General features: G+C 34.0%; 1 protein-coding gene across 1 annotated transcript in view; it reads left to right on the forward strand.

Annotated features, from left to right (window-relative positions):
* LOC124353153 overlaps positions 1 to 18,315 on the forward strand; it is a 52,529-nt gene extending 34,214 nt beyond the window's left edge. The window contains 1 exon segment of the mRNA XM_046803018.1: positions 16,571 to 18,315. Coding sequence (XP_046658974.1) covers positions 16,571 to 16,643 — 73 coding nt within the window. The 3' untranslated portion in view covers positions 16,644 to 18,315.
* Positions 18,316 to 27,608: the final 9,293 nt, after the last annotated feature.

A 27,608-nucleotide genomic window follows, 5' to 3' on the forward strand; every position in this document is an offset into this window, starting at 1 on the left:
CACACACACACACACACACACACACACACACACACATATGTATATGTATTTTTATTTATTTATCCATATACATTTTCAATGAAGTAGGCTATATCGAAAAATTAACAAAATTACACGTTTCGCAACATAGTTTTCAGTTTGCCATTTTCAATTAGGCTTCAGATTGGGTGCATGTCTACTCGCTCTTCCATTATAATTAGTTAACGCAGCCAAAAAGAAAAAAAGGATGCATTTGAATGGGAAGCACTTCCGGATCTTCTCAAATCCAGGATCAGTTTTGCCAATAGCATGACGATTGTTAAAACCTAATATCGAACTACATACTTCGATGATTCTAGAACCTCAAAAAGAATTATTTCCAAGAGTCGGTAGCTAGAGCACCAATTCCCATCATACTTAAAATTCCATCTGCTACGAAGAGATTCGGCTGGTCACTAAAGTGCATTAAGGAAATAAACCAGTCCTGACTGAAAGAAAGGATAACGCCTTCTGGGAGATGATGATGGATGACCGGAGAGACTCGAGGTCTAGCTCCTGATGGAGAAAGTGACGAAAGTACACCCAAGGTCATGGACCAGTCTCGGCCTTAGTAGCCGCGCCTTCTCTTGTCTTCAATCAGAGAGTGTCAGAGACTGATACAATGGATCAGTGATAAGCATTTTCTATCTCAACATGAAATATGGTGTACATTAATACTCTATTTATCGTACTGTTCAAATAACAGGTGTTTATTATACTTGAGTTGGGCCTCATAATGATTGTTTTTCGTTATCTAATGTCTTATCGTATCTTATCGCTCATGATAAACGATTGCGCACCAAAAACAATTTTGCTCTTAATGATAAAAAAGTACTATTATAGATGAAAATAAAAATGCAGTTGCATTTAATTATTTGAAATTAATAAGTAATTGTCTATTAAACCTTACTTTTTAAAAATCTTTGGATCTAACTTTAGGTTATCAATGACACATACGTAACGGTACATACGAAAATGGTAATATTAGAAATATAGCCTCGAAAAGTGTTTAATATAACTAATAAGAATACACCTTTGAAAACTATTGTATTTTTTATTGGCAAATGTACATTTCGGATTTGAAGAATCCATCTTCAGGTACTTGTAGAGGTCAAGGTAAATAGATGAAGTAAATAAATAATTATACCAAATTGACATGTTTTAACTACCTTGGTGGCTAAATTTTGTATTTAAATTTATATACGTGATCAATTTATATCGTTTAAACGTCTATCATATAATAAATTTGTGTCAAGAAATCTTTATGATTTAATATACTTTACGATAAACTTTTACACTTTAATACATTTCAAAATGTTTTAAAGTTGACACACGTGCAAAAAAGTCACTTATTGTCAAATTTAGAAGATTTTGAAATTTACGAAAGTGCCAAAATTAGTAGTCCTAATGTATTATTAAATGACAAATATTTCTTAACAGAAAAGTTATTATTATTTGTTAGACTTTTAACAATATAAATTGATCACGTATTTATAAATTAAATAACAACATTTAGCCACCAAGGTAGTTAAAACATTATGTCAATTTGGTCTAATTATTTATTTACTTCATTTAATTACCTTAACCTCTACAAGTACCTGAAGATGGATTATTCGAATTCGAAATTTATATTGTACCAATAAAAAAAATGAAAAAGTGTTCAAAGGTGTATTCTTATTAGTGAATGGTAAATTAAGTGTATACCTTAAACAAAGATATTTATTCAGCTTATACAGTCTTTAGTGTGCCCTTTTAAAACATGGTTAATGTTTAAATATAACATATTCTTGTACTCAATATAAGTGTCGTTACAGTTTCAAGGGTAACTTCTCAGATTTGTTTACAATTCAGGAAACCGTCCAAGGAAGTGTAAGAGGGGACAAACTCAATGCTATCAGACAACTTTACTGACCGATAAATGTCACAGAAAGGTGTGTTTTACAAGAGAACGGAAGCTTTAACCGTAAGTCGCTATTACATTGGTACAAGCAGAAGCTTTCTTTTGTCCAGTAACTAAGAGGACTTTAAAGGGTTCACTAATTTATGGGTACATTTCACTTTCTGCTATTTTACTTGGTTTTCTATTAATAATAAAATAAAACTGGCGAACAAGCAGGTATTATATTTGAGAGTATGTGCAGTTATGAAAAATAAACTTTGTCGATTTTTTCATTAAATACTCAGATTTTATTACTGACTAAAAGAACAGTATCATTCTTAAACTACTGTACATTATGCTATCGTTCAGTGATACAATACAATCGGTAACACTACGTTTCGAAATCTGCAATCTGATCTCTTCTTCAGGTAAATGACAAAACTAATTTATGACTAAAACCTAGGTTAAAGTAAACAAAACATACCAGAGTGTTGTAACACGCTTAAGTAAGGATAACCAACAGCCACGTTTTGTGTATATTCCATGCACACTAACTCTAAAACATGCTCTTAATAAAAACAGTTAGTGTGCACGGAGTAGATACCCAACATGGCTATTGTTGTTCCTGACTTATGAGTGTTACATCACTCTGATATGTTTCGTTTACTTTAACCTAGATTTTAGTCATGCATTAGTTTAGTCATTTACCTGAAGAAGAGATCAGATTTCAGAACTGCATTTTAAGTAATTACTTGCTTTTAATCATTACTAGTCCTAGAGTCCTGCTTACTCGATGATACTTGAACTTTTGGGTTTTTCCTGACTACGTTTTTGGACTTAGTCAGGAAAAAATTTGGCGGGGGGGGGGACGGTCAAGACAATTGAGGGGCCTCCACCGGAAACATGAAATCTTTTAAACTTTAAAATTAAGAAGCAAATAGTAAATTTTCCAAAATGATTTATGTATTTACGATTGATATTAATAATTGTGGAGGCATTGCTTAAGTAGACTGTGTAGGATTAATAATTGAAATTGATTATACTTATGTAATAATGGAATTACAAAACAGATGTTTTTATTGTCTGCAAAACTCAGTGCATTATATAAAAGTCCACATTGAGAATTGATAATTTGTAAAAGGGCTTTTACAAAAGAAGAATTCTTGTTGACTTCTGAGCCATCGTTACTAGTACTTGTTCTGGAGAAATTGATATTCTCCCGTAGTGGACAGAAAGTAAGGCAAGTGCAGTTAAATGCTCATTCCACATTTTGATCCTTAAAAAGTTCCTGTCCCTTTTCAATGTTGAGAACGATCTTTCAGTGGTACATGCCAGTAATACTGAATTATTTAAATAATAATGATCGTTTTCTAAAAAAAACAATTTAAAAGTATTAAAATTTGGGGGATTGGATTACCCTCTGGCTACGCCATTGCTTCACCCCTCAGCATTTCAAATACTCTACTTACCTAGGAGTCTCTAGCTTACCTGAATTCCAATTTACTCAAGATCATTTTGTGTCGCTCTTGTAAAGAGCTTACTTTGGCACCACGGTACCAAAAAGGAGCAGTTACGGTATGGGCGAGTCTGGCGCGACGCGTCGTTGACTCGTTATCCAACCCGAGGCCGGGGTTGTGCAACTGGGCCGAGCCGGCCAAATTTGGTACCAATAGTTGAAAGTGGTTTTTCAGCCAGTCGAAGATGCATTATCCCTTCTACTTCCTGGGCCGGCCTCACCGCGCTGGGGATTGATTCCCGATCGATCTGATGTCGTTTCATAACACACCACAGCAGACAGCAATCAACCGGAGGTTTTTTGGAATCTACTAGCTTTGCGTCTAATGACAGACCTGAGAGACTTAGAGTTACCATCTGGAGTATCTTCTGGCACTTCCATTGATATCATAAATGGTTTGGTATTTAAGGAGCGAATTAGCTTTACGACCAAATTCATCACGGTTGGTGAGACAAGTGAGTATGGAAACCCTTCCAGAACAACAATTATTGGCCTTTTCTTTGATCTTACTTCTAATCTGTTACTCATATGTGAAGTTTCTGACGAAAACTAAATATTGCACTTGATGATTCTGTTGATCTTGGCTCCTGGATGGCACTATGGAAGTATAGTCATCGTCTCAGCTGTTGTAGATGATCGAGTTAAGAAATGATAACACTAATAGGCAGTTGAGCTTGGTAAATGTAGTATTCTAGAAAAAGTAAAACTCAACAAACCTGTTTATATCATAATTGAGATTGCTGAGTGCACGTAAGAAGTCTTCATAGGTTCAGAGATTTAGGATAGCTGATCCGCCTCTTACAATGCACTCAATGTTTTGGTGTCACAAACATTTAAAATAAATTATTCTGATTTGAATTCTGTCTAAATACTGATGCTTCTACAGTCACTTGCATTCTCCATAGGTTGTTTGAGACTCTACAATTGTAAATAAGAAATGTATAAAATTCATCAATTGATTAGTATAATTAATTAATTATTTAATCCGAGCCAAAAACGTCAATTAACATTAAAATCGTTATTTAGTTAGTTTATAATTTGATTTAGTTACTATGGATTAAGTCAGAAACAATTATAACAATGATAAAAAAGCTGTAAACAGTTAGAAAGTGAAAAATTGCATTATTCCATTCACATCGAATATCTAATACCCAAATCAAGTTGTAATAGATTTAAGCTTGTTATTTGTGTATTAGTACTGTACAGTTAGTTATTCATTGATCATACGAGTATGTGAGGACTATTTACTGTGTGTGAGTATATGTATATATATTTCTTTTTGTTAAAATGTTACTCCTATTTTAATTTGTTTTGTGTGTAAAAAAACAAAACAAAATAAATAAATTACAAAAAACACACATTGTTTTTTATTTTATTAATTAAATATATATAATATATATATATATATAAAAAGTTATCTGATTGTAACGTATATATATGTGGATACATTTAATTAAATTCAATGGAAGAAATTGTCAACGCACCCACCTAGATTGAAACATCAAATTACAGTTGAAAAATTGTTAAGTAAAAATGGAGAAAAAGTATTCAGAAAAGTCTCCGCAAAAATACAAAGTGCATAACAAATTTAACTTAAAAAATGCATAATAAAAAATAATAATAAAATATAATAAGAAAAATGCTTTAAAAATATTATTACTACATTATTTGGTAAAAATATTATTTTATCAATTTTGAAAAAATTAGAAAAAAGAATTTTATTTATTTTTGTAAAATATTACTCCTATTGTACTGCGTTTAAAATCCCAGGCCTTCGTAACAGTCGAAATTACAATGGTCATTACAACGTGAACAGTACCGGATAAATTTAATATCTCTATTAAAGTAAACTACAATAGTCTGTGTAACCGAGGCTGCGGCGGGCTGCGATCGCTGATTGCCCGTATAACAAACCCGCTAACGTAAGAAACAAAGGCCCGACCAATCGGCGGTGCGGTTTCCTGCATTTCAGCGGTGCGATTACGCTCGGCCCGGCAGTCGGTCGGCCCGCGCTGCACAAACTAACGACCGCTTTCACTTCTAACGACAATTTCGAAAATATTCCCGCCTACCCGCGCAGCCAGCCGCTTGCAACTCGCCGTTTTCAGAGAATTCGACGCGCTCATGAATTTTTACTTCAGGACGTGCTGGAACATTTAGCCTCTCACTTCCTGACGCACTGGAGGCTCCAGTGTATCATGGTTATGGTATATTAGTCCATGCTGGAGAAATTCCAGTCGTACCGAATGCTGTGAAAGCTGACTGTAAATATTTAACTGGTTCAGCAAACTGGAAAGGTCAGAAAATCAGGAGTAACTCTCATCGCTAAGGCGGACTGCAATGGCACCGAAACTATCTTTGGCTAAGGAAGGTTGGTTTTTCCATTGAGCAGATGTAAAATTTGATAGGTATTGCTTAATACGGTGTGTACTTGTTTGAATATTCTCGCTGTACGAGTATAACATGAAATCTTCTTGTCCCACATGATTTTGTCTACCATCTCAACAAGCTCACTTGCGTTCCTGTAACTTACATTTCAATTTTGATTTATGTTAAAATATAACAACTAGCCCGCAGGGATGAAAATTCATTAGACAAAACTAAATTATTGTTTGCTGTTTGAAAAAAGCAACTAGACGTGTACTGTATTATCACAAATTATCACAAATATTAGGAAATCCCAAGGACAAAACCACATTCGAAAACAAATCAGGAATTTATGAAATTAAATGCAACGACTGTGATAAATTGTACATTGGCCAAACTAAAAGGAACATTAAGACACGATTCAAAGAACACTTTGCACATATAAAATATGGAAGAAATGAAAAATCTGCTGTGGCGAATCACTGTGTTGAATCTGGACACACCATCTCTAATAAAAATTTACGATTATTAAAAGAAGTTACAAACACAATACACTTAAATGCTTGGGAAACATTTTACATTAACATAAATCAAGAAAAACTTATCAATAACGAAGACGGACCAATTCAAAACTCAGTTTTACTCTCATCACAATTTATTAAAAAATTAAAATTTAATTCTGATTAAATATTTTATACTGGCTAACCGTACATCCAAATTGTTTACCATATGTTACTATAAAATTAATTATTATTACAAAAATGTAAACATTTGATAATTTGTGAAGTGCCTGATGATGGAATCTTTGATTCAGAAAGGCCTTGCACAAAATAAAAAATTATATATTGGAAAATGTTGTATTCCTTTATCTAGTGATACTACAATTAGACGTGTACTATTTAGTAGTAGAAATAAATATATCGAATTTCTATCTTTGATGGAATGGGTTTTCGAATTGAAAGTTTATATAAGTGTAATTAAAAGTATGTGAAGTAATTTGATTGATTATATAGCAATATGTAATTTAATTTGAGATAATAGTTGGATTAATTTTTAATGAACCTGCAAATTTATATAAGTTTAATCCAAATATGTAAATCAGTCTGATTGACTATAGCCTATAGCAATGGCCAATAAATGTGATACAATAATATAATTACTTTTTGATGAACCCTTTCAGTATTCAACAAACCATCATAGGGTGCTTAAGGTGAACATGTTTGCTATTTGTTCATAAGTTAGACTAAATAGCTTAATGATTGTATGTATGTATTGTGCAGTTATAATTTTACAATATGTATTCTGGATGCAAATATATAACAAACTTTAATTGACTTCAAACATGACCAACCTCTCTTGTTCTTACAGATTCACAAACTATATTAATATCGAATACTTTTTTAATTCCATTATTTTTCTCATTCGAACAATGTAACAAATCTGTATCAATCTTCAGAATGTCATGTCGTCTTATGATAAATTTTACGTAAATAAAATACAAATTCAGTAGTATTTCATAAATTAATTATATATTTTAACTAACTTTAGATTTTAAACTACTCTAATGGCTACACTACCAGTAATCATCAATTAAATCTCGTAATATTAGATAAATAATTTCAGCATTTAAACAAAACTGTATTACAGCAGCTTGAAAGTTAATACAGAATATCCTAAAATCATAGTAAAAAAATAAAAACCTAACCTAAACCTGCTGACATTAGATTGTCTGTTTCTCAAGTGTCTCTCAAAGGCTATAAGGAGTTCATCAAATCAAGAAGATTTTTACAATTGGTTTTTACAATTTTTGGTAAGGTAAATTAAGTTTAGGTCCAAAGAGAACACTTAATGTTGGAACAAACAAAGATGGATTTGATCTTCCAAGAGACTTTTCTTGTACCTGGTGTTGAAATTATGATCAGCGACTGAAATTACAGCATGGCAAGTCTTGTTATCGGCTAAATTTGCCATATTTTTCATTACAATTTCGAAGAAACTGTGACTATTTAAAAATAATAATCATACTTTTGATTTGACAATCTCGATCGTGATTTTTACACCACGCATTCAAGCGGAAAAGTCAATAATAGTTCCAAAATCAAACAACAAATACCTCAACACTTGCGTCAGGTCTGACCCGATGATCAATAATTGGAATGTCGACACAATATTTTTAATTGAGAATAAAAATAAAATTAAAAAGCAATTTGAACGAATCTTCTCGCAATCATTAACGCCTAAAAATAATTTCAGTCGGACAACTAATAAACTAATTATTTCATACTTTTGGAGTTCACTAACATTTTTCACGTACTAAATTTTAGCAGCGTATATTGAATCTTACCATCATTAACAAAATATTAAGGGGGGGGGGGGGGGTGGTGGCGGGAAATGACGGGGACCTCCAAAGCTGACTACGGCCCTGCAACATACGCTGTTAGCAGACAATGTTGCTTTCCGGGAGTCCATCAAACAATAGTTTGCAAGTCGTGTCATCAAACATGTTTATTGTTGTTCAATATACGTTTCTTTAAATTTTCTACCGAAGTCATAGCATTTTCCCCACCGTGCGAACACCTAAAGATTTGTGGTCGGTATAGGCATAAGTATCTAAAATTCCATACTATGAAATACGACTTACTTTATCTTCTCTGCGTCATTGATACTTACATTCCATTCATATAATCTATGGGAGTCAGAGCGGAGAACTACATTCCTACGAAAGGTGAACTGACCGTGAGTGGTCGACAATAGTACGGAGAAGTATTTCAAGGAAAGAACCATAAACGTAACAGTAGTCTGACAGAGACAGACAACACTTATCATGGCATGTTTAATGAGCAGCACCACTGTGAAGGTGTAAACGGCAAGGTTAATTTTGAACCGTCAAACAACACGCCCCCTGGTTGTCCCTCTGGATGTATGATAACAAGAATTTCCACATTCACCACTCGGCAGAAATTTGCAGCATGAAGATTTTATTAAATTATAACTTGGATTACGATTAGTTTAAAGTTTATTACTGACGATGGAAGGTTTGATACGATAAAAGGATTTCGGACTTTTGCCATCGTATATGTTACAAAAGGTATAACAACGTTTCGTGGATTGTGATCTATTCTCTTCTTCAGCCACAAATTTACTGTGAGTAGTGCTAATGTATATGTTTGGAATTGCCTTCTAACGATCAGAAAAAGATAATATACGAAGCCCTAAAATGGACATCAATTCGGTAAATTTCAAAATACAACCTACATACAAAACTAATGAGATTGATTTAGATCATAACACATTTGTTGACTAAACATTCTTTCTTTTTTGGATTCCATCTCAAAATTGTCTGTAATGGTAAAATATGTAACAGTTAGGCAAGAACGTAGCCAGGAAAAAATTGGGGGAGGGGATCCAACAACTGATATTTTCCCGCAGTGGACAGAGAGTAAAGTTCCATTTTGTTCCTTAAACAGTTCTTGATATGTTTCTTTGTTGAGAACGATCTTTCAGCAGTACATGTCAGTAATACTGAATTATTTAAATAATAATAATAATAGTTTACTGAAAATTTGTATGGGGGGGGTTCCGGACCCCTTGGACCCCCTCGCTTGCTACGCCCTTGCTTTTTAGCGTTATTTCAAATAGCCTATCACGAAAAATCATAGGTTTTGGAACCGTTACCTGATCAATGTGTTTGTGTTAAAATACCTTTTGTATCATCACAGCTAAATATTTTATGATATTTTAACCCTTTAATTTGAAATAGTCAAATACAATGCGCAATCCTCTTTTTAATAATGTTTGTCACCATGATGACAGAATCCCGCGACTGGCGACCTGTGAAATGTTCGACTCACGCGCGGAAGCTTCTCAACAATTTCCTGGTGGTTAAACATCTTCCCACTGGGTGTACCGCCTCCGTTTCCTAGTGGATGTTGCGTCTCTTGGAAGATGTCTTAATACCACAGTCGGCATTTATGATGAAAGTTTTAGAAACACTTCGAGATTTTTATCGGTCTAGAAATATCGCAAATAAAATTATGCAGAGTACGCGAGTCATTCGGATCTATTAATTTGTATGGGTTTTGATTTGTAAAATTAATTGTCGTGAGCCAGTTTTTGCTTATTTATTACATGGCCAGATATTAATAGAAGAATCAAGTCTGTAATTGTTTGTTTATATATATATATATATATATATATATATATATATATATTTCAATATGATTGTTTTCTTGTCTTTCATTACCTTGATTCCCTGACCTTAAGATACGAATTCCACTGTTTATTTTCCAGAATTCCTTTCTACTTTACAATTGACTCATTTGAACAATTCAACACACTCTTTGTCTCTTTGTTAGTGTACCTTATACCGACTGCATAAATAGAATATTTAACACAATACACTTCCTGTAATATCTGTACCTTGCATTCCCAAGTCGCTGGTATCTTATAATACTTTGTGGCATAAAAATTTAATTAAGTTCTTAGTTTGATAAGATGAAATATTAAACACATTATTGGCAAGTCTAAATACATTAATCATATGACAAACACGTGTTATTTACATTTTCTCACACGTCTTCCCCCTTAAATTGGTAATTGAGTGATTTTTCTAATCGTTAATATTATACTCGCCTTTAATTTTCACAATACAATTTATAAAATCAAATCGATTTATTACAAAATTGCAATATTAATTTTCACAGTTTTATTTCATTAAAAAGATGTTTTTTTATTTCTCCATTATTATACTTCGTTTTTATATATATTATACTCATGTCTTTTTTGTAACTGGATAGGTTGTCATTTATGTTTTATTTTTTTATTTTAGTAACATCTCTCCCCATGTAATTGAGCTTTGTCTCTTAGAGCGGTGGTTGTGGTGTAATTTTCAATGCAAAATTTTACGTTTCTTTTATTATTTTTTTAAACAATATATTTAAGGTTTGTGATATGTTGTGTAGTGTAGTTTTACGTTGATGTTATTAGTTTTTATTAATTTACATAATTTACTACAAATTTCCATAAGTATTTTATCTTTATATTTCTAGGTTTTTCTAAGTTTATATTGCTAGTTACGGTTGTTAAGTAAGGCTTTTTTTCTCGTAAATGCGCACAATAAAGCTTATAAATAAATAAAGCATTCTTATCATTAATAAACAATCCCACGAATTCATGGAAATAGTAGTAATCAAAAATTACAATTCATTACAAGTAGTTTATTTTTAATTTTACGATTCTAGTTTGAGATGTTACGATTAAAAAGATTGTAAGGTTTTATTTCTTGTAAATGCGCCACAATAAACCTAACAAATAAATAAAGCATTTTTATTAATTATAAAGAATTCCACGACTTCGTTTTTTACTTGTATACTACTCATTTAGAACACAAAATTCACTTGAGATGAACAGGGTGCTGATTGATTCACTCTGAAAACCAACAACTATGACAACAGTGAACGTTCAATTTATTCAAGGCCCAGTTCACGTTTTGCCCGCGAGGGAATGAGGCTCGGCCAGCGTGAGAGTCGCCCATTGTTGTTGGAAAGCGGCTGTCATTTCAGTGCTGAATTTTCCAGCTAATTGGCAGTCAGCTGAACGGCGCTCGTGGCAGGTGGCGCGCTCGAGCGGCGCGCACTTTAACTACAATGACCGAGTATTTACATAGAGGAGTGGAAGTGACTCGCTCGCTCTGTTTTGGCGCCAACGAGCCGTGTCACGTGACCCAGTCAGAGCTGACAGTTTGGACTCTCCGCCCTTTGTTCCGGCTCTTGTATCAAGTTGTTTTGTCATCTTTGACAACATCTTTTTGTCAGACCGTCTCGCCTCTCGCGCTGTTTGGCTCCATTTAGCGCTCGTGTATTGTGAAAGGTCGGTCCAACGTCCACGGGTCGATGATGCTCATCATACCGGAGAGATGCAGTGGCGCGGCGACTGTCACAGATTATACACTCAGAGATTATACACATAGGAGGCTACTAATGTGATGGATGCTCTAGTCGTCAGTCACGCGGTTTTGTCCAGCCAGTTATTAGCGTGCATCATTTTAGCATTCATTCAAGAACGTAGCCAGGAAAAAAATTGGGGGGTCCAGACAATTGATATTTTTCTGTAGTGGACAGATAGTAAGGCCCCATTTTGTTGCTTAAAAAGTCCTTAACCCGTTTCTTTGTTGAGAACTATCTTCCAGCAGTACATGTCAGTAATACTGAATTATTTAAATAATAATAATTGTTCACTAAAAAAGTAATTGAAATTTTGGGGGGTTAAGGACCCCTTGGACCCCCTCGCTGGCTACGTCCTTGCATGATTTGAATAAAAAAACTCTGGACGATGAACTAAAACAAAGATTTATTAGATAAACGGATACATAGTTATCCTATTGTCATCTTATTAGTGTGTTAATGTTAGTAAGATTCAATATATGTTGTTTAAAATTTGTACGTAAACAAATCGTATTATTATAAGCGTAGATTTGAATTAATTTGGTGAATCCCAAAAGTGTCAAATAATGAGTCTATCAGTTGTCCGATTGAAATTATTTTTAAGTATGAATAATTGTGAGAAAAATCTTTAAAAGGCGTTATTTTAGCTTTATTTTTATTCTTAATTGAAGATAATTCGTCTTTGTGTTGACATTCCAGTTTTGATTCATCGGGTCAGACCGGAAGCAAAGAATTATTGACTTTTCCGCTTGAATGCACGGTGTAACTAAAATACGATCGAGATTGTCAAATCAAAAGTAAGATTATTATTTTTAAAGTAATAGTCACAGTTTCTTCGAAATTGTAATGGACGATATTACAAATTTAGTCTGTAATAGCGTCACAGTTATTAGATTGAGCTGACTCGTCCGTCAATACAGTTTTTTCAAATAGACATAAGCGGGGCCCGGCCAGGGCCCCGCTTTAATTATCCGAAAAGAACCGGTCTGGATAGAAGATATAAGCGTTCATTAAAGTAATATGACAGTTTCTAGCACATTGTAGTGTGTAGCCTAAATATTGGGTTCTATTGTATATATGTCCTTATACAATAGAAGACGACTTCAGGACGCCATATTTCTGTTCAAGCTTCTTAACAATTTTATTTACACCTCATCCCCTGAGTCGGATCGATTTCCGCATCCCTACTGGAACTCGTTCTAGAGAAATCATTGGTCGCAGGCAACATTATAGAAACTATGACTACTTCTTAAATTGGACTTCTTTGAATAATTGAGTGTCATCACTTTTAAGAGGGACAGTTCTCCAGTTTTTGAATCGCACGTTGATGAAGACTCTACCCTCATTGTGGTTGGTTTTCTGTTAAAATTGTTATAATGTCTGCCACTTGAGTTTATCCTTTCACATTATTCTTGTTGCATTTAATACAGGTACGTTTATTGTTTGTTATATATTGTCGCAAAATGGTTTACCGTTGATAAGTAAATAAATATTAACAACGACATTCGTATACAGCAAGGGAATACAGGAAGCAGACTGAAAATCCAAAGGCGAGCGTTGTCTTTTTAAGAATCAACACAGATCACATATGAATGCGCTTTTTACAATTTAAAAATTCTAAATTGTACATATCATTATCCCAGAGGAAGTAATATACTTTTTATTCCAAAATATAAAAAATTAATATTTTTTCTGTAAAATTTTAAACATAGTGGAAAAATTAACTCATTTTTTTCGAAATAAAAAATATGTCACCCCCTCTGATCATATTTCACATACTTACTGTAAAAATGTTGGAATCCTTATCATCAGATGTTATCTATTGGGCCTGATTAAAAAAATTACTACTTCATATTATGTCTACAATTTCTCGTGAAGTGACCCAAAAATGTTGTTGTTCCTTTTTCTGGCTTCAAGATGGGTATCTTGAAGTATTGTGACGTTTATACTGGAAAAGGTTACTCAACCCAATTCGATTGCACTTTACATCCAAATACTTTCTGAGTACAATCAATATACACCAATTTGATTGTAATAGTTTTCTATCTTGGCATGCCAGAACTTGACATAATGTAACCTTGGCAGAGTGCTGTTAGAAGAGAATGAAGCCATTGCACTTAACAAGTAATTGTCAGTAACCCTTCACGTCGAGATGGCATCTTCTCTTTGTTATCACAACAATGTATGTGGCGACACAACACAGCTGATAACGCTTTGCCCCTACCGCTAGCCCAGTACCCGGTCATTGTCTCGGATTCTTGCGCAATTTACAAATTAATCAATTGTGTGCTCATCACAGACAACGTTCCTTCTTGTTTTCAACAGGCATCATCGCAATACCTGCACGCTTGATGCTTCAAACAATTGAACAATACTAACATACTATTCTGAACAAACATTTTTGTATAAGATGTTATGGGTCTTTTTCGTTTAAGGGCCAGCACAAAAGACCCTAGCTTGCCTATTCAAAACTCAGATCACGCGATGCTTGCCCGCTGCGCAGAGCTTTGCGCTGCTTGCTCTTTTAGAAAAAAAATTAACTTGAGCTTGCAAAGTCCAAGCCCAGATCAACTCACCACGCTATAACTCAGACAGAACTAACGCAGGTTTCATTACAGGCAAAAGATAAGCGGCGCGCGTTTATCACTGATGAGATAAGACGAGTTTATACTAGAAGTAGTACCTGGACTACTGCCCTACGAACTAATAACAAAAAAAAAAAAAACGATTAAATGCATTGTCAGTCAGGTATAGTTATGTTTGTAAGGTGCTGGCCCTTAAACGAAAAAGACCCGATGTTATTACTTGTTAGGCTATAAGTATTTACTTAAACAGCTACATTTCGTAAATGCAGAATTATTTGGCGCGATAATAAACTTTCATGAAAAGTTGTCAAAATATTCTGTGCTACATACAGCATATAGAGTGGTTTAATATTTCACTATTTATTACTTACCATATAAATAACTAAACTAATAGCTAATACATTTTCTAAATTAGCGTCGCTGAAATATTATATTTTTATAGATAGAGATTTCTAAGAATTGTGTGTACATTCAAAAATTGGGAAATAGCCACGTGTAACAAACAAGACAAAACATTTTTTAATTATTTTTTTTGTACTCTTCTTTGAACGTAAAATAGAAGATCATCTGATGTTATGCAACATTAGGAAATGTAGTAATGATGCTGCATTGTAAATGTTTGTATAGTCAGATTAAGAAATTGATCAGTGAAAAGTTTATTTTTCATTGTATTTAACAGACACATATTTTAGTAAACGATTTGTATTTTTATTTGCTCATAAATTAGTATAAATGGCAACATTTTTTATTTAATTAATATATTTTTAAACAATTAATTATGTTTTGTGAAAACACTCATTGTGAACTAGCTGGGGACCTTTTCGGCTTCGCACGCAACTTTCAAAACCAAAGTCCCTATAGTACTGAGTGAGAGCGCTTAAAATGTAATATTATGTAGTCATGAAATTTTTTAAACGTAAGTAAGTAGTCATACGTCAGTATCTATTTATAGTTTATAGATCTTTTATAGTATTTTAGTAATTACCGTTAAGAGGATCAGAGTTTCACCTGACTCTTATATCGTATTTTGCACGATTAGGAGCATTTCTGGTTCGAATTAATTATATTTTCGTCGACATAGTTGAGTCTGCCTTGTTCCCCGATCAAGAAAATACAAAAACGCAGGTCTCGGAAACCTAATTCGGTCAAAAAGCTTTTACTTCTAGCCCTTGTCATATACTTTCGGTCTAAGATATTTCCAAGCCGATAGTAGAGTTTGCCTTGTCTCGACGAAGAAAAAAAATATACATACTTAGGACTGAGAAACCTGCTTTGCTTAAAGAAAGTCTACTTCCGGCCGTTTAAATTTATTTACGGTGTCACAGTTGTTTTGGTCAGTGCCTTATTGACCATATCAAAATACTATATAAGTATGTAGATTTCAAAGGCGTATGTAGGTCAAAAAACGTCTACTTCCGGCTCTTGTGATGTACTTCCGGTCTAAAATACGAGTATTACCAGTGCCACAGTTGAGTTTGCCTTGCAGTCTAGAAGGAAATACTTTTTAAGTGCATGCAACATTTCAAAATAATTGTTTATAAGGGGTTAGCGTTTACGTTATAGAAGTCTGTATGTTGATTTTCGGACTTTAGTCTGGAAAGAATGGATCATCGAGGCATGTTATTGTTCATTTCATCATTTCCCCTTAAGCCATATCACAATAGCAAGGAAGCCCACCAGTTTGGATTAGCTTATCAACAAAATTCACTGCTTTGTTGTTAAGGTTGGTTTTATAACAGCGTTTAAATAATAGTATTTACAATGCGTTAGATGTTTTTAATTTGTCACTGGCGCAATCTGGAGTAAAAGTTAGAAAAAACTCTGTCTTTGCTATCTGCATTAGATTAGTGATCAATCACTGTTTATTTCATATTTTATAAAGTTTATACATAAACAGATGTTTCAGCTTTGTTGAACTTCAGTTGAAGTGTCAACAGTGGTTTAGTGTCAATTTGAATTATGAAACATAAATATTACCATATTTTCGTATTTCAAAATATTCCAGGTAACTTTCTCTTTATTCAAATCTTTCTTGGTTTTCAACGAATATTTTACAAAAAGAATTAGCCAAATTGATCCAGCCGTTCTCAAGATTGCCGCTAAGCAATACATTTTTCGATTAATTTTTATTTATAAGAAGATTTTGATGTCATACACGATCTAGGGAAATAAGAATATACCGAATAATCCATCAAGTACATGGTAAAATATTATGAATTCTGAGAAATATAATTCAATCTAATGATTTTCTGAATTGTTGCAGGTGTAGCGTGGACGAAGCGAAAGACGTAGTTATGAACACTGTACTGGGTGAAGCGCCTGCAACATTTACATAGGCAATACACGCTGTACACACCGATGGTGTTAATAGTTTCTACACAAAGCAGGCGCTGCCGTTCTAATATTAGTAGACCGGTCAGCATCATAAGACTGTTATTATTTTAGATTTCGTACTAGAACAGGGTTTATTATGTAGTGTTAGCATAAGTTGTATATTTAATTATGCCTAACTATAATAGTCAAGGACGTAGCCAGCGACGGGGGTCCAAGGGGCCAGGACCCCCCAAATGTTCACGATTACCCCCCCAAACTTTTTTAATAAACGATTATTATCATTTAAATAATTCAGTATTACTGACATGTCCTGCTTAATGATCGTTTTCATCAAAGAGACGTGTCAAGAACTTTTTAAGGAACAAAATGGGACCAAACTCTTTGTCCACTACGGGAAAATATTAGTTGCCTGGACCCCCCCCCCAAACTTTTTCCTGGCTACGTTCTTGATAGCAGTATTATACTAGAGTTTGTCATGTACATCTATTTCTTTATGCAATAGTTCGTTTGTTATTTGAAAATAAGTTTGTTTGAATGCAATATTTTAGAGCAATTGTTATATTTTACAACTAAGGAACTCATGAAAATTGTTATTGTGTAGCTACTACAAAGAGTTTTAAAACTAAAAGACTAAGTAACTAAGTAATGGTTTTTTTTATGAATCAATTGAAAGTAACAAAACTACAGTTTTTCATGTACAACATCTATTTATTTATACAATCAATCGTTTGTTATTTGAAAATCAGTTTGTTTGAATGCAATATTGTAGAGCAATTGTTGTATTACACGACTAAGGAACTCATGAAAATTGTTATTGTGTAGCTACCACAAAGAGTTTTAAAACTAAAAGACTAAGTAATTAAGTAATGGTTTTTTATGAATCAATTGAAAGTAACAAAACTACAGTTTGCAATGTACAACATCTATTTATTTATACAATCAATCGTTTGTTATTTGAAAATCAGTTTGTTTGAATGCAATATTGCGGAGCAATTGTCGTATTACACGACTAAGGAACTCATGAAAATTGTTATTGTGTAGCTACTACAAAGAGTTTTAAAACTAAAAGACTAAGTAACTAAGTAATGGTTTTTTATGAATCAATTGAAAGTAACAATACTACAGCTCTCCTTATCTGATATTAGTAACTTCTATACATTGTATGTACAAAATATGACTCAGTATAACGTAAACATATTAGTCCCTAGTAATCATTTGCATATAAACGAACAATCTTTATACATTGCTTTCGAAGATAATTACAAAAATGATATACAAGGTTTTGAAGCACGTTCATTTATACGAGGCTTCTTAAACAATTTCAAAAAGCATTGAATGATAACTTTTCTTACTGAACGTTAAATTCATTAAATTACAACCCTTAAGCCAAAGAAATTACGAAAAACATAACTAAAACAGATTGCTTTACATCTTGATTATATAGCGATATAATCAGTCGATAAGTAGACATGTATATAGTGTTATAACACTTGTATCGTAATATAAGTTTATATTTAAGCGCATTCTGGTATTTTTAGGTTTAACGCATCGCATTAGTGTTTAAGTTAGTAAGTTATTACATAGTATATTTAGTTTCGCTTAAGTGAAGCTTGATCTTTTGTATTCTACTTGTCAATTTCGAGATTATTGTTATGCACAATAAATACTATTTTGTTGCTGTTCAGTTACAACCCCAACATTTATTTGAAAATTACACACAATTTACTTTTAAGTTTATTATTGAGTTTATGAAATACTAGCTGTTTCCCGCGGCTTCGCACGCTTTTCGTAAGTTTGCCCTGGTTCAAGTGAATTATACTTCCAACGCCGATGTAGAGTTTGCCTTGTTCCTACGATCAAGAAAATATGTCAAAAGTGTACGTTTATAGCCATTATACACGTACATGTACTTTATTATAAAGTGGTCTAACACTCAAGCTTTAAGTTCAACCAGATTCTTTAAAGACAAATTTATTTTAAAGCCAAATATAAATCATAACTTAGCGCCTTCAACTAGTGTTTGGCTATTTCATATACGTACTGTCTCTTTATATATATATAAAATAAACTTTAGACTTTTAAAATAGTCACAGATGCAATATTCTTATCGATATTTTGACATTTTATAAAACTAAACAAAATAAAATAAATTTCAGTACAAAGTAAAAAAAAACTTTAAATAACAACAATATTAGGCTAAGCAAAAAATAATAAATTAAAATAATGCTCTGTACAAGTTCAGACACTTGGTATACCTAGATAAACAAAAGAATACATTTTATAACAATGCAAAATTGAATGGTTTGCTTTATAATGTCAACAAAATTTGTCAATTTGGGATTTGAACTCACCTACATGTCATTGAACTCATCTACTTCTTGCTTATATAGTTTTAAAAGTCTTAAGGCTTTAAAAAGATGAAACATTGTAGTGTTGGATAAATACCAAGAAATATAGTACGCGAAGTTAGTTTAGTTATTTAGTAATAAGAGCCACAGTTAGGTCTACTTGAACTTTTGATTTGAATGATAATGGGTAATGCCCGTTATACAAGAGGATGGACTTATTCGAGCTGACCAACAACAATACGACTTACGCACATATGGGAGTTTTTCTCTTTAAAATTGTTTACTGATCTCATATTTAGATGTATTTTGAAGGAGAAATTGTCTAATGAAAACGAATAAAATAGTTCCCCAACAAAAACTCAGATTAATCTTCATGAAATAAATTTCTTAGCTGCATTTAGTAGTGAACCAGTGAAGAGTAAATTAAAACTAGGACAAAAAAATCAGATAACGCGGCAAATCTTATCTGAATGTTGTCTCGCGACAATCAAACTCATGACCTAGATTCACGAGGTGACTGCAGTGTTTCTTGTTGATAAGGCTGTGGCCGGGGATATATTTATCTCAGGGATTCCAAAGGTCCGCTTAAGAGACCCTTGAATACATTACGTAGCTTACTATTCTCCTCTTGAATAATCTGGGACTCCTTTCAGAAAGCGAGGTAAGTACACGTGAAGCCTATAATTCTGTTGAAGAACGTTACCGAAGGGCTAGTAAAATTTACCTTTTGTCTGTCCGCTCACCCCATTTCTTGAAACTTTGCAAGAAGATTCATTTCTATGCACGCAACACTAATGTCGATGATGGTGCATGCCTCTTCTTGGGCTGATCGTTAGCGAAATGGACCGAAAACGATTATTATACTGCGTGGTCTAGAGCAGGATAAAAAACTTGTAAATAATTATAATATTTACTGAAAGGTCATCAAATGATTTATTTGAAACAAAAAAGGTGTATTTTAATGTTTTATATCACGTAAAATCCCATAGTCTGTTGACAGGTTGTGTCGATTGACATTAAAATAATTTAAACTGTTGAAAAAAAAGAAAACAATAAAATTACTATATTAAGAGTGGTATAATTAAGGAAAGTCTAAACGTATTCAATATTACAAAAAAAAAAAAAAAAAAAAAAAAAAAAAAAAAAAAAAAAAAAAAAAAAAAAAAAAAAAAAAAAAAAACACCTATAGATAGTGAATTTAGCATTAAAAAAAAAATTAATACCCTCCATCCTCATAAAAGAACATATTTTCAATTGTAGGATTTAAAACAAACGTAGTTAATTTTTCTAGGGGTAGGCATCAGCACTGTTATAAATATTAGAGTTTACGGCAATACTAAAAAAGTCTCAATAATTAAGCCAAAAAAGAACAATAAGTTGCTAATGCCGATTGAGATTGAGATTGTTACAATAACTGCCGTATACAGAGGCGATCCCTCGCACAGAAAAATTAAAATCTGTATTACACAATTATAATTATGCAGTTTGTACTTCCGTACATCGCGAGTATATATGAGTAATGTTATGCAGTTTGTACTTACGTACATCGCGAGTATATATGAGTAACATTATGCAGTTTGCACTTCCGTAAATCGCGAGAGTAACATTATGCAGTTTGCACTTCCGTAAATCGCGAGTATATATGAGTAATGTTATGCAGTTTGTACTTCCGTAAATCGCGAGAGTAACATTATGCAGTTTGCACTTCCGTAAATCGCGAGTATATATGAGTAATGTTATGCAGTTTGTACTTACGTACATCGCGAGTATATATGAGTAACATTATGCAGTTTGCACTTCCGTAAATCGCGAGTATATATGAGTAACGTTATGCAGTTTGTACTTCCGTACATCGCGAGTATATATGAGTAACGTTATGCAGTTTGTACTTCCGTACATCGCGAGTATATATGAGTAACGTTATGCAGTTTGTACTTCCGTACATCGCGAGTATATATGAGTAACGTTATGCAGTTTGCACTTCCGTACATCGCGAGTATATATGAGTAACGTTATGCAGTTTGCACTTCCGTACATCGCGAGTATATATGAGTAACGTTATGTAGTTTGTACTTCCGTACATCGCGAGTATATATGAGTAACGTTATGTAGTTTGTACTTCCGTACATCGCGAGTATATATGAGTAACGTTATACAGTTTGCACTTCCGTACATCGCGAGTATATATACGAGTAACGTTATGTAGTTTGTACTTCCGTACTCGCGAGTATAAATATATGAGTAACGTTATACAATTTGTACTTCCTTATATCGCGAATATATATGAGTAACGTTATGTAGTTTGTACTTCCGTACATCGCGAGTATATATGAGTAACGTTATGTAGTTTGTACTTCCGTACATCGCGAGTATATATGAGTAACGTTATGCAGTTTGCACTTCCGTACATCGCGAGTATATATGAGTAACGTTATGTAGTTTGTACTTCCGTACATCGCGAGTATATATGAGTAACGTTATACAGTTTGCACTTCCGTACATCGCGAGTATATATGAGTAACGTTATGCAGTTTGTACTTCCGTACATCGCGAGTATATATGAGTAACGTTATGCAGTTTGTACTTCCGTACATCGCGAGTATAAATATATGAGTAACGTTATGAGGTTTGCACTTCCGTACATCGCGAATATATATATGAATAACGTTATCAAATATTACTTAGAAGAAGTGTGAATACTGTATCAGGTTATCAGATACTGAAATCTTATCAAACAGTTATTTGAGACAAAAGCTGATACAGGTAAACAAGCTTAAAGGATTTCTAATAAGTGCAGTGATATTATGGCAAAATCATAAAAGCATCCGCTAAAAATACTAACTGAATCTCGGTTGTATTAGGATTGGCTTGTAATTGGTTTATAACTTTGAACATAAAACATATATACAGACGCAATTATAAACCCACTTTCTTTAAATCTTCTTTTAAAACACTCTTGAGTTAAAACATTTGATGTAGGAACCATCAGCGTATGTTAAAAGAAATTATTATAAAAAGGTCCCATTGAAAGGACATTTGTAATGAATTGGTTTATTTAAAACATAAGATATACAATAATGTACAATCGGGTTTAAAGGTTAAATCATTTATTACTTTTGTGAAAAGTTATAAATAGCTGCAATACAAATACGCACATGAATTAGCTCAAGACCTGATCTATCCATTACACGCCTGCGAATAAAACAAATTACTTTTGGTGCAGCAATTACGGGGCAACAGATTAAAATCTCTGTCCATATATTGGGTGTAAAACACAGTGTAGCTATCCCCGTTGTATATTATACCACACATAAACACATTACTTCTCGAGAAACTTGGAATTAACGTAGTTTTAACGGAATGTTATTCCGAACGTTAAAAATACCAAACAGATTTACTACAAAACTAATAAAATAGTTTAAATTTTGAGCTAATTACACTTTCTGTATACAAGTTTCATTTTGGATTGTACTTATATATCGAGTCAATGAAAAAAACAGTTGTAATGTTTTTATAAACGGTTATGCAACTAAGTGAAAGGAATTTTGCCTGAACAAATAATAACAATAATTTCATTTCCCTCAAGGCTCTCCAATGATTACATGTCTTCTGCAGCCGTTTTCTTTGAGGGACTGTTTTCGAGATGGCCTAAATTACTGCCCTGAATGTTTGAAATTCCTCTTGGGATGATCAAAAAGTTTGTTTTTAATGATCTTACTGTATTTATGACTATCTATCTCTTAATTGTCTTCAAAGCCCTGAGAATGCTTTGCTGCATTTAGAGGTTGATCACTAACAAGCATGTAAATCAGTTGGCCAATAATGTAAGCATGCATGATAATAATAACATGTTTGGTCATTTAATCCTATCACGTCAGAGCTTCCAGTTGCGAATTGTGCCCTTCTCGTACCTGACTCTTTGATAATTTAACGCATTTAAGTATTTTGAGTACTATAATCTGTAATGCCACTCTATAATATAATATTTCATTTCATTATTCATGTAAAAATGCAGTCTTTGACACAGTTAGAATGAGTGATGCTTGCTTATTTACATAATAAAATGTTTTCAACTAACACTCCGCTTCTAGTTTCGATCTGATTTTCTTGTAAACATATTTTGAGTTTTAAAAACGAATCATTGTGAAAATTAAACATACCAAAGACCTCGTAATATCCTAATAATACTATAAAATGTGAAAGTGCATTTGTTTGTTTTGAACTATTAACTCGATTGTGCTCACATTTTACATGGACAATCCTAGAGCCCTGGGATGAATATAGTCTATTCTTATTTCGAAAATCCAACCGGGCAATGCCCCACTGGCTTTTAAAGCAACAAAAATTCCCATCTTGGTCTCTAAAGTTGTTTAGTGTGAATTGAAAGAGCCTGTTAAATGTAATCAACCGTTATGTTTAACTATTGTATTATGACGGCACGACCACAAATAATTTAACCTTTATTTTCGATTTGTTTACATTCACAGAGTGAAAACATATTAATATGAACTAGAAGGGTAAAACCTGAAATAAGAGTTACTCGCAAGTTTTCTTAACCTCTGGTCCTCTTAATAACTTTAGTATACCTCTTAACCTTAGGTCCTCTGAAACTTTTTTAACCGCCACCCCCGAGATATATCGTGCAAGTGTAGTTCTGTAAATAAACGCCACCCCCGAGATATATCGTGCAACTGTAGTTCTGTAAACAAACGCCACCCCGAGATATATCGTGCAACTGTAGTTCTGTAAATAAAACGCCACCCCCGAGATATATCGTGCAACTGTAGTTCTGTAAATAAACGCCACCCCCGAGATATATCGTGCAAGTGTAGTTCTGTAAATAAACGCCACACCCGAGATATATCGTGCAAGTGTAGTTCTGTAAATAAACGCCACCCCCGAGATATATCGTGCAAGTGTAGTTCTGTAAATAAACGCCACCCCGAGATATATCGTGCAAGTGTAGTTCTGTAAATAAACGCCACCCCCGAGATATATCGTGCAAGTGTAGTTCTGTAAATAAACGCCACGCCGGATATATCGTGCAACTGTAGTTCCTGTAAATAAAACGCCACCTCCGAGATATATCGTGCAACTGTAGTTCTGTAAATATAACGCCACGCCCGAGATATATCGAGCAATTGTAGTCCTGTAAATAACGCCACCTCCGAGATATATCGTGCAACTGTAGTTCTGTAAATAAAACGCCACCCCACGAGATATATCGTGCAACAGTAGTTCTGTAAATAAACGCCACCCCGAGATATAATCGTTGCAACTGTAGTTCTGTAAACACAAACGCCACCCCCGAGATATATCGTGCAACTGTAGTTTCTTGTAAATAACGCCACTCCCGAGATATATCGTGCAAACTGTAGTTCTGTAAAACAAACGCCACCCCCGAGATATATCGTGCAACTGTAGTTCTGTAAAACAAACGCCACGGGTCCCGAGATATATCGTAGCAACTGTAGTTCTGTAAATAAACGCCACCCCCGAGATATATCGTGCAACTGTAGTTCTGTAAATAAACGCCACCCCTCGAGATATATCGTGCAACTGTAGTTCTGTAAATAAACGCCACGCCCGAGATATATCGTGCAAGTTGTAGTTCTGTAAATAAACGCCACCCCCAAGATATATCGTGCAACTGTAGTTTTCTGTAAAACAAAACGCCACCCGAGATATATCGTGCAACTATATTTCTGTAAATAACGCCACCCACCCCCCGAGATATATCGTGCAACTGTAGATCTGTAAACAAACGCCACCCCGAGATATATCGTGCAACTATTATTTCTGTAAATAAACGCAACCCCCGAGAATATCGTGGCAACTTTCTGTAAATAAACGCCACCCCGAGATATATCGTGCAACTATATTCTGTAAATAACGCCCACCCCGGTGATATATCGTGCAACTGTAGATCTCTGTAAACATAACGCCACCCCCGAGATATATCGTGACAAGTGTAGATCTGTAAACAAAAACGCCACCCCCGAGGATATATCGTGCAACTGTAGATCTGTAAACAAACGCCACGCCCCGAGCCGATATATCGTGCAACCTATGTATTCTGTAAAAAAACGCCACCCCCCAAGATATATCGTGCAACTGTAGATCTGTAAACAAAACGCACACCCCGAGATATATCGTGCAACTATATGTCTGTAAATAAACGCCACCCCGAGATATATCGTGCAAATCTGTAGATCTGTAAACAAACGCCACCCCGAGATATATCGTGCAACTGTAGATCTGTAAACAAACGCCACCCCCGAGATATATCGTGCAACTGTTGACTTTTCTGTAAAATATAAACGCCACCCCCCAGAATATATCGTGCAACTATATTTGAACGCCACCCCCGAGATATATCGTGCAACTGCTGGTAAACAAACGCCACCCCCGAGATATATCGTGCAACTGTAGATCTGTAACAAAACGCAACGCCACGAGATAATAATCGTGCAACTGCTATTCTGTAAATATAAACGCCACGCCCCCGAGATATAATCGTGCAACTGTAGTTCTGTGTAATAAACGCGACCCCCGAGATATATCGTGCAATACTTTAGTTCTGTAAAATAAACGCCCCCCGAGATAAGTTCTCGCCAAGTCGATATAGTGCAACACTGTAAATAAACGCCACCCGAGAGAATGCAATGTGCAAGTGCAGTTTGTAAATAAACGCTACGCCCGCCCGCGTATACTCGTTTTCATACTATCAGCTGTTTTCTTTTTGTTGAAACAGCTGTTATTTTGTCTTACTTGGTGTTCTATTATGTTAGAAATGTCTTAAGATAGCTGTCTAGTCGGTGGTGGAATCTAGTGGACATTATTAAAACTACTTAAACGCTACGTACACAAGTTCAGGAGTGGTTATGAATGGTGATATTTTACCAGGTGTTTTCCGATGTTCATTCATAGACATTTTTGTGATAGTGGTAGCATGTAATAGTAGTGTAATATATTTTACAAATTGACATTATTTGAGAAGTTTGTAAACATTGTCAGGGGCCGTCCTTAAAATCGGTCTTTTATGACCCCCCTCCCCCCTTGTAACGGATTTGGGGGGGGGGGGGGGTAAATAACTTCCTTTATTTATTTATTGAACATTAAAAAAATGTGTTTAACGTGTTACCTCCAAAACTCCTAAAATGGGGGAAAATACTCGTAGCTGGTGGGAGGAGGGGGGTCTTAGTATGTAACAGAATCCGGGCCCGCGGCAGTTTAATGGCTAACACTGAAAAATGGGTATGCGATGTATGATATTTAGCTAATTACACTTAAAAAATATCATAGGACCCTATCGTATTACGTCACAGTTGCTTTCACTATGAACATTTTGAACTTTAACTTTGGAATCCTTCTACAACGACATAAAACAGTACAATTGTTACTGAAATCGTGGAAGCTATTCAATAACATACACGGAATGCTGCAAAGAAATTGCGGCCAAGCTGCGGGTATGTGCTAGTAATGTATAATACTTTTCAGAGAAACGCAGTAGAAGATAAATTGATATGTACTAGAGAGAGAGGGAGACAGAGAGAGCGTAAAGGCAGCATGATTAACCAGAACTCTCCAAGTTAATTAAGAGAAATGGTAAGGCTTGATTATATTAAGCTAAGTACGTAACCATCTACTCGGCTTCTTTCTTGTACATTTTATGCTATGAAAAGGAGGAAAATAATGGAAAATAATGCGATTTAGTATTTGCGGGAACTATCTCTTTAGTGCATAATATTTTGAAATATGATATTAAAGCCCTTTGCAGATTGGATGATAGTGGAAGTATACAGTGTTAAACGTACAACAAATCGTAAATACTTTACGATGCATACGTATTTATTGTCATAAAGCAGTTTGTTATAACACGATATCGAAATCGGGATGTTGCTCTTTGCTGTAAATGAACATCGTAAAATATTACTGTTGTTGCGATAAATGTTTATTGACTTCAGTACCATTTCCTTAAAAGTAAAAATGTTAAGTAAACGTACAACAAATCGTACATATTTTACGATGCATACGTGTTTCTTGCCATAAATCCGTTTTTATAAAACGATATCGAAATCGGAATGTTGTTCCTTTGCTACAAATGAACCTCGTTAAATATAACTGCTGTTGCGATAATTGTTTATTTACTTCGGTGTTATTCCCTTAAAAGTTAAAATGTTAAGTAAACAAAATTATTCTCAACAAATTAAATATATGTATATATATATATATATATATATATATATATATATATATATATATATACACATACTAATACAACTGTGATTCATTTAGTATTTTTTATCGAGCGCTTGCATAACTTTGCCATCTTTGCACTCAAGAGAAATCCTGTGAACTACAGTTTACCTTATATATACATTAATATATAAAGCGGATTGAATTTAGCAAAAGGGAGTCACTGGCATTTCGACGTATATAGACATAGATACATGCCGTTAAATTGTTGCCACGCCACCATATCTAGAGTATCATACACATTACAACCACCATTGTACTGCAGTGTCACATGTAGGTGTCATCACTGTCACAGATAGTGACACATTCACTGTCCAACAACTAGTTATCTATCTATAGTGGGCGGTGGATTCAACACCC

The sequence above is a fragment of the Homalodisca vitripennis genome, chromosome 1, assembly GCF_021130785.1.
Source record: "Homalodisca vitripennis isolate AUS2020 chromosome 1, UT_GWSS_2.1, whole genome shotgun sequence".
In the NCBI taxonomy this organism is placed as follows: domain Eukaryota; kingdom Metazoa; phylum Arthropoda; class Insecta; order Hemiptera; family Cicadellidae; genus Homalodisca; species Homalodisca vitripennis.